The sequence below is a fragment of the Zophobas morio genome, unplaced genomic scaffold (genome assembly GCF_036711695.1).
Source record: "Zophobas morio isolate AGI-343-1 ecotype UQ-CSIRO unplaced genomic scaffold, CSIRO_AGI_Zmor_V1 ptg000002l, whole genome shotgun sequence".
NCBI classification, from domain to species: Eukaryota; Metazoa; Arthropoda; class Insecta; order Coleoptera; family Tenebrionidae; genus Zophobas; species Zophobas morio.
The window spans coordinates 11582481-11591458 of record NW_026972107.1 but is presented as its reverse complement, the minus strand read 5'-3'; the positions used below and the strand labels follow the sequence as shown (position 1 = coordinate 11591458).

The window sequence follows — 8978 nt, the reverse complement described above, 5'->3', positions numbered from 1 at the left end:
CGTTATCATCATAATTACACACGTCTAAAAAGCGGAAATAAGCAGTGCTCACTGGAAAATAATTAAGCTAATGCAATTTATCGACTCATACAACGTGAAATTTCATCATTTGAATTTTCTAATAGAGCAAAAGTAGATCCTAATGCATTAGTTTCTAAGTCAGAAAAACTATTTCTAGTGATTAAAAATGCATTTGATGATGTGTTGTGTAAGAAAGAAGAATAATTAGGGTGATAACTCACTTTACTATTACTCGTATTTTAACACCGTAGTCTGCATCGCGATGGCTACGTTCTGCGAAATTTGTGTACTTCTTTTTGCAATTTTTGCTATTTCTGGAGCAAACCCATGCGACAAATATGAAAATGATATAATTGTATATAAGACAACCGATTTAACGATCGATCATCACAGAATTCATTATTCCGACAAGATTTCAACTGATGAGGAAGTCTTAAACATTCTCATTTTCGATCAATATATACCGAAACTCTGCTGCAACCTGTTTCAGCTAGCACATAAGGTTGTATTCTTGTTAATCAAAAACTGCAATGTAAAGGAATTACAACCCAACTGTTATGAAAATGAATTCAGATATATAACTACAGACATTGACTTTAGCTTCAATCAAATCGAAGTTATCAATAAAGGAACGTTCAAGAAATTACAAGTTCTTCAAATTCAGCTACAATCGAATTTAATCAAAATGATCGAAGATGAAGCATTTCTCAACTTACCTAATTTGACACTGATCAATTTATCCAACAATCGACTGTTCAGATTAAATCCACACGCATTTCTAGATGTGCCAGTTTTAGATACATTGTATTTTTCTTGCAACAACGTCGAACTTCTGGAAAATGGAAACTTTAACTTTTTGGGCGAACAGCACGCTTATATTCACTTATCCAGCAACAATATTTTTCTCATTGAGTCCAGGGTTTTTCAAAGGGAAGTACCAGGATCACTATCTGTTGATCTGTCATATAACGCTATAGAGTCGATTCCAGCAAATTTATTTGATAACCACGTTTTCAGAGTTATAGATTTAGGTTGCAATCCCACTGAAAACTTATCAGGAATGTGCGAAAACAACTGTAGCGTAAACTATATATTTGTGAATAGCACTTTTCTTGATAGAATAAAATTCGAAAATTTTACCACATGGGCGGATTCAAAAAATATTAGATTAAAAGAATCAAGCTGTCTTATTAGAGAAACGTGCAAACAAATGAGAAATTTTTTCTCCAAGAAAAGTAACGCTGGATTTTATTATGTGGCCTTATTTGCTATTCTGAGATCAATCTATCTCGCTTAGATCATACTTCGTAAATTCTGAGAAAGACTTCGACGTTTCGTATTTCGTTTAAATTATAATATACGGTTCTTATTCTTGTTAAAGCCCTGATGTTAAGATATCTCTGTTTCAGAAAACATAACCCAATCACAAAAATACTAGGCCATAAAAACATAAACACCAAAAATATATCATTTTATGTGTTACACTGTTAGCGTAACTATTAGTGCACTTGTTTTTTTTATATAATATACAACTAATACACATAATATACCGGGTGTTTTATTTCAACTGAATGGTCACTAAACTCCGAAAGGAAACAAGCTATCTCATGCAATATTAACAAATTTAAAAACTCTTTAAAAATATCAGAAAACCATTCGTAACAGTTCTTGTTTTAAATAAGTGTTCACTACATAAAAATATTCAACAATTACAATAATATTTTTTTGGTTCGAACTGAATCAATTTCAATGGTAATGGAATTTCACGCACCGTTGACAAGGATTTTTTTATTTGTCATCTAATCCTGTGAATTATTATATTTCTGAGCTTAAAAATATCAAAAAATTAAATTCCTGGATGAAAACAGTAGAGTGCCATTTATCGCTTCATAACATCAGTGTTAAGATCCTGTTTCAAGTGATTAAAAATGCATTTTCTAATGTGCAGTACAAGAAACGAGTTTACTGCATTAAGATGATGACTAAACTTAGTATTACTCGTCTTTCAACTCGGTACTTTACACAGTGAAGAAAATGTTTGGTCAAATTTTTAAGTGTTCTGTATTTTGTTTGTAACGACGTTGAATTTTTGAAACAGGGAGACTTTAATTTTACTACCGAAAGTGATGCTCATGTTGATGTACGCAACAACAGTATTTCTTAGATTGAATGCAATTCTTTTGAAAACCAAGTAGCAGAAAGGCTGTCTGTTGATCTTAATGCATAGATTCAGGCTGTAATCCCACTGTAGACTTATCAAGAATCAGCAAAAACAACTGCAGTATAGGCTCTATCCTTATGAATAATAACACGGATCTTGATAGAATAAATTTTGAAAATTTTTCAACATGGGCAGATTCGAACAACATTAAATTAACACAAACTCTGGTTATGAAGAAAAATGCAAAGGATTCAAAAATATTTCGTTGAAAACTGAAAACAGTGGGTCTTTTTATATAGTGTAAAACATAGGTTGGGCCACTATTTCTAGATCCTGCAAAATCGTTTTTCTCGTCAATAACTAAATTCATTGTTCCTTATTCGAAATCAACTAATAGACGGGAAGTGAGTCCTGGATTTTATACATTACTAGACTTTGTACACCGCAGTGTACATCGTGAAAATAATGTCTCCAAAAATGTTTATATTTCTTTTTAGTATTTTTAGAGCAGATGTATGTGACAAACATGAAAATAATATAATCAGAGTGATCAGAGAATTCATTATTCCGGCAAGATTACAATTGAAGAGGAATACATGAACATCGACGTTTCAGATCAATATATACCAAAAGTCTGTTGCAACCTGTTTCAGTTAGCACATAAGGTGATATATCTAAGCATCAGAAACTGAAATGTAAAGGAATTACAACCTAACTGTTATGAAAACGAATTCAACCTTATAACTTTAGCAATTGACTTTAGCTTCAATCAAATCGAAGTTTTTGATAAAGGAGCGTTTAAGCAACTACAAGTTCATCATATTCTGTTACATTATAATTCAGTTAAAAGCATCGAAAACGAAGTATTTCTCAGCTTACCCAATTTGACAATGATCAATTTATCCAACAATCTACTAATCAAATTGAATCCACATGCATTTCTAGATGTGCCAGTTTTAACTACATTATAACGTATACAAGAACGTCAAACTTCTGGAAAATGGTAACTTTAACTTTTTGGGCGAACGCCAAGCTTATATTGACTTATCCAACAACAATATTTCTTTCGTAGAGTCTAGTGTTTTCCAAAGGAAATTAGCAAGACCACAATCTGTTGATCTGTCAGCTAATGCTAGAGAGACGATTCCAGCAAATTTGTTTGATAATCACATCTTTGGGCTTATAGATTTAGGTTGCAATCCCATTGAAGGCTTATCAGGAATCTGCCAATACAACTGTATATTTATGAATAGCACATTTTTTGATAGAGTAAATTTTGATCATTTTAAGACATTGGCCAATTCAAAACATATTACCTTAGTAGAATCAAGCTGTATTGTCGGAATGGTAACCTATTAAGAAATTGTTGCTACAAAAAAATAACAATGGTTTTTACTATGTAGCACTATTTACTATTCTCAGGTCAATCTATCTTAGATCATAAAATTTCGATTTCGTATTTCACTACACTTACAGCATTTTTCTGCTTTAATTGTATTTAAGGACACTGTTGAAATTATGACATAGGTTCTTATACTTGTTCAAGCTCCGATTTAATAATATCTTTGTTTCAGAAAACATTTCTCTATCATAAGATTACCCGATGGTAAAAATATAAACACCAAAAATTTATCATGTTATATGTAACACTATTACTGTTATTATTGTTGTATTTAATTTTTAACAAATTGTAATAAACAAGTAATATACATAATACGCCGGGTGGTTTATTTCAAGTTAACGCTCATTATACTCCGAATGTACTTTCGTACTGTCCGTACAGAAATTAAGACAGGTTATCTCATGAAACATTAAGACAAATATATATTTTACTAAATAAAAAAATTCAACAGTCATGATATTTATAATTATTTTACTCGGTTTTAATGAATTTAGATGATAACGGAATTTCAACCACCGTTGAAAAGGATTTTTTGTTTGTTAGTTATGATATTTCTAAACTCACAACAAATATCAAAGAATGTAATTCCTTCATAAAAACAGTGCAGTGTGATTATCGACTCATAAGATCAATGTTCCTCATTCGAAATCCACTAATCAAGTAAGTAGATCTTGTTTCAAATGATTAAAAACGCATTTTCTAATGTGCTGTTCATGAAATGCATTAGGATGATGACTAAACTTAGTATTACTCGTCTTTCAACTTCCATGCTCTACACAGTGAATAAAATGTTTTGTCAAATTTGTGTATTTCTTTTGACATTTTTCGGTATTTGTAGAGCAAACGCATGTGATAAATACGAAAATGATATAATTACGTATAAGATATACGATTTAGTGTTGGACCGTTACATAATCTACATGTCTGACACGATTACAACCGAACACGAAGCCCTGGATGTTGAAATTTCAAATCAATATATACCGAAAGCCTGTTGCAACCTGTTTGAGTTAACACATAAGGTTAGGTATCTACGCATCGGAAATTGCGATGTAAAGGAATTACAACCAATATGTTATCAAAATGAATTTAGACATATAACTGAAGAAATTGACTTTAGCTCCAATCAAATCGAAATTATCAATAAAGAAACGTTTAAGAAATTACAAGTTCTTCGAATTTACTTAAGTTGTAATTTAATCAAAACGATCGAAAATCGATTTAGCCAACAATCTACTACACACAATAAATCCACACGCATTTCTAAATGTTCCAGTTTTATTTTCGTTGTATTTCCACTGTAACAACGTTGAACTTCTGGAAAAAGGAAACTTTAACTTTTTGGGCGAATGCCAGGCTTATATTGACTTATCAAACAACAATATTTCTTTCCTTGATTCCGGGGTTTTTGAAAGGACAGCCGCAGGAACGCTGTCTGTTGATCTGTCAGCTAACGCTCTTGAGTCGGTACCAGAAAATGTGTTTGATAATTACATTTTTGAGCACATAGATTTAGGGTGCAATCCCATTGTAGAATTATCAAGATTATACGAAAACAACTCTAGCATAAGCTATGTATACGTGAATACCACATTCCTTGATAGGGTAAATTTTGAAAATTTTGTGACTTGGGCAAATTCAAGAAATATTAAATTAGAAGAATCAAGTTGTGTTGGTAAAGAAATGTGCAAACAATTAAGAAATTGTTCTTCCAAAAAAAATAACAGTGGTTTTTACTATGTAGCATTATTTGCTATCCTGAGGTCAGTCCATCTGGTTTAGACTATAGCAGGTGGATTCTTAAAAAAATGTGGGCCTTTCGTATTTCACTCCACCTTACTACATTTAACTATTTGCACTGAAAACCACCGTTTAAATTATAATATATAGTATTTATTCCTTTAACTTAGGGTTTTTATGGTTGTTAAAGCTGCAGTTTTATGATGTCTCTATTTCAAAAAACATTGTGAACCAACTTGCAAACACATTTTAAACTTTAACTTTTTAGGTAAACGCGAAGCTTATATTCACTTATTCAACAACAATATTTCTTTCATTGAGTCCAGGGCTTTTCAAAGGAAAGTAGAAGGATCACTATCTATTGATCTGTCAAATAACGCTATAGAATCGATGCCAGCAAATTTGTTTGCAAATCACATCTTCATAATTATAGATTTAGGTTGCAATCCCATTGAAGACTTATCAGGAATGTGCGAAAACAACTGCAGCATAAGCTGTAGGCTTGTGAATACGAGATTTCTTGATAGAGTAAATTTTGAACATTTTACGGAATTATTTGTTATTCTGAGATCAATCTATCTGAGTTAGATCATAAATTCTGAGAAAGATTTCGACGTTTCGTATTTCGTTTTACTTGCGGCATTTTTCTGGTAATTGCGTTTAAGAACACTGTTTAAATTATAATATACGATTCTTATACTTGTTAAAGCACTGATGTTATGGTATCTCTGTGTTAGAAAACATTACTCTATCACAAAAATATTGGTGGTAGAAACATAAACACTAGAAATCTCAATCATTTTATGTATTACACCATTACTGTAATAAAATAAATAAAATAAAATAATAGTTATTTTCCGGTTTTAGAAATGTTGCGCTTTCAATAACATTGTATTTCTTGAAAAAGGAAACTTTAATTTCATTGGCAAACGAAACGCTTTTATTGGCTTAAGCAACAACAATATTTCTTTCATTGAATCCAGGATTTTCGACAGGAAATTAGTAGGACAACTTTTTGTTGATCTGTTAGCTAACGCTATAGAGTCGATGGCAGCACATTTCTTTGATAACCAGCTATTCGGATATATAGATTGCGGTTGCAATCCCATTGAAGATCTAGCAAGGATGTGCGAAAATAACTGTAGCATACGAATTATGCTTGTAAATGAAAAATTTTTTGACAGGGGAAATTTTGAAAATTTTACGACATACGCAGAATCACTAAAAGAACCGAAATGTATTGATAAATTCAACCGATTTAGAAACTACATATTATTTTTTAAGAGTCTAAGGCACTGTTGAAAAAAATTGCTTCTACATATAATTCATTTTTATGAAATGTGGTACTTCAGTAATTTGACGTTTATTACTTGTTATGAATGTATATTTCCTTTGTAATAACAATGTAATGCAATTCATTGATTAATAATGCGCATATACGAGTATAATAATATTAATCTAAATTTCTTTAATTTATTACATTGCAGTATAATTTCCAAGTGGGATCATTAAAAACGCCTTTACGTTGGGCAACAAATTTAATACAATCAATGAAGAAATTTAAATAAGCATTACCGATTTTTCAGTTCCGCTCTGTCCACCATGAAGATAACATTCTTCAAAATTTGCAAAGCGCTTTTTGTATTCTTTCATATGTGTAAAGCAGATACGTGTGGTAGATATAATAATGATAACATTATATACAAAACCAGTGACATTTTCCGTTACATTGAGTTGCATTTTTCCAGGGAGGTAACTACGAAAATAAAAACAACATTTATGGAAATTATTGACGAAGACATACCGAAACTTTGTTGTAATCTGTTTCATTTGGCACATGAAGTTGCACATCTGACAATTAGTAACAGTAATGTAAAGGAATTGCAAGAAAACTGTTATGAAAACGCCTTCAAAAATGTGAGTTTCGAAATTGTTATTAGTTTCAATCAAATCAGTTTCATCAACAAGGGAACGTTCAATAAGTTACGAGTTGTCCAGATTGACCTACAATCGAATATCATCAAAGTTATCGAAAATGAAGCATTTGTCAATTTACCCAATTTGATGCTGCTCAATTTATCCAATAATCAACTACAGAGATTAAATCCACAAGCATTTATTGAAGTACCAGTTCTGAATACACTGTTCTTGCAATGTAACCAAATTACATTTCTCGAAAAAAGAAACTTTAACTTTACAGGCAAACAAAACGCTTCTATTAATTTACGGAAAAATAGCATCTCTTTGGTTGATTCAAATGCTTTTGAGAGAAAATTTGCAGGACCCCTATCCCTGGATCTGTCAGGTGACGCTATAAAGTCGCTACCAAAAAATTTGTTGGACCATTGCACTCTTAAAGACATAGATTTAACCTGCAATCCCCTCGAAAACTTGTCAGATATGTGCAAAAATGACTGTCACGTGGGCACAATTTTTGTAGACAGTTTTTTTCTTGACGGAGCAATATATGAAGATTTTACAGAATGGGGAATTTCAAAAAATTTTACATTAAAATGGAAATGGTGTAACAACGACAAATACTGCGTGTTCTTGAAAAGCGTTTCTTGGAAAAAAGGAAACTATGGTTTTTACTGTGCATTGGGCTTGATTATGAGATTTATTTTTTGAATTTGCTGATGCACATATTTCACTTTACTGCAATGATTCCTCTAATGTAATTGTTATTTAAAATCACTGTTTCAATTATACGTATATTTTACTTACCATGTTTTAGAATGTATCATGTAACTAAAAATCAAGTTAGCACTGAATAAATATTTTGCACTGTACCGCCTAGTTTATTCAAATAACTTTTTTTCACTAGCAGCCTGGACGCATGCAAATGTCGACTCATTTAGTGGTAGCAAATTCAACTTTTGCTACCACGGGTTCAAAAAGAAAAATTGAGGTTATGTACGCAATGTTTGATGTGATTATTTCTTAAAAAATTAACAAATGTGTGCTACAAACATTACTTGAGTATACGCATGGTAGTTGGTAGACGGTAGAAGATAAAATGATTAACTCAGCGACAAGTATAAACGGTTTTCTTTGTGTTGAAGATTTAGATCAAGTTTGATTAGAAATCAAAACAAAATCACGTTGCGTCAAAAAATTGAACGTTTATTTTTCAGTTTATTGTCTTATGGTTTCTACTAGTGAAAAAAATAGTATATTAACCACGGTTGCAAAGCCACTTCTAGACCTCGCACTTAGAGCCCTCGACGCTGCGCGTCTCGGGTTCTAATTTGCGCTCGGTCTAGAATGCTTGGCTCTGCAACCTTGGCTAATAATATACTATTATTTGTTCCTATTTTTCAAACTATCAATGAAAAAAATAAAAAATATGTTAACGTGAACAAAACAAGTTACCTCGTAATAATAATAATAATAATAGATTTATTTTCTACAGGTATTTTCACCCAGTTACAGAAAATAATAATAAATTAACTAATATATTTCTAAAAATAAAGTAAACTTAAAATAAAAGAATAGGAATGAAAAGAAAAGCCTACCATTTTTATACATTTCCACCCTAATTATAATCCAAAAACCGAGATAACCTTTTTTTTAATAAAATTAATTTTGTCAAAATTTATATCACACCAAATTGATATTTTATTGAATGTTTCGCACATAACTACAACTGGAGAT

At 31.3% G+C, this 8978-nt stretch overlaps 1 protein-coding gene across 1 annotated transcript; it reads left to right on the top strand.

Moving 5' to 3' along the window:
• Positions 1-283: 283 nt before the first annotated feature.
• LOC135124319 (toll-like receptor 7) lies at positions 284-8098 on the top strand. Its single transcript, XM_064049335.1, has 8 exons — positions 284-1083; positions 4423-4606; positions 4941-5259; positions 5593-5820; positions 6355-6451; positions 7073-7479; positions 7525-7717; positions 8059-8098. The coding sequence occupies exons 1-8, from the start codon at positions 284-286 to the stop codon at positions 8096-8098; spliced, it is 2268 nt and encodes a 755-aa protein (XP_063905405.1).
• The last annotated feature ends 880 nt before the right edge of the window (positions 8099-8978 follow it).

Bases quoted from the DNA above. Each gene is read 5' to 3' on its own strand.
- LOC135124319 (XM_064049335.1), top strand. From the start codon at position 284: ATGGCTACGTTCTGCGAAATTTGTGTACTTCTTTTTGCAATTTTTGCT. The intron at 6,452-7,072 runs GTGCGAAAATAA...GCATTTTTCCAG, and splicing joins ATTGAAGATCTAGCAAGGAT to GGAGGTAACTACGAAAATAA. The intron at 7,480-7,524 runs GTAACCAAATTA...TTAACTTTACAG, and splicing joins GAATACACTGTTCTTGCAAT to GCAAACAAAACGCTTCTATT.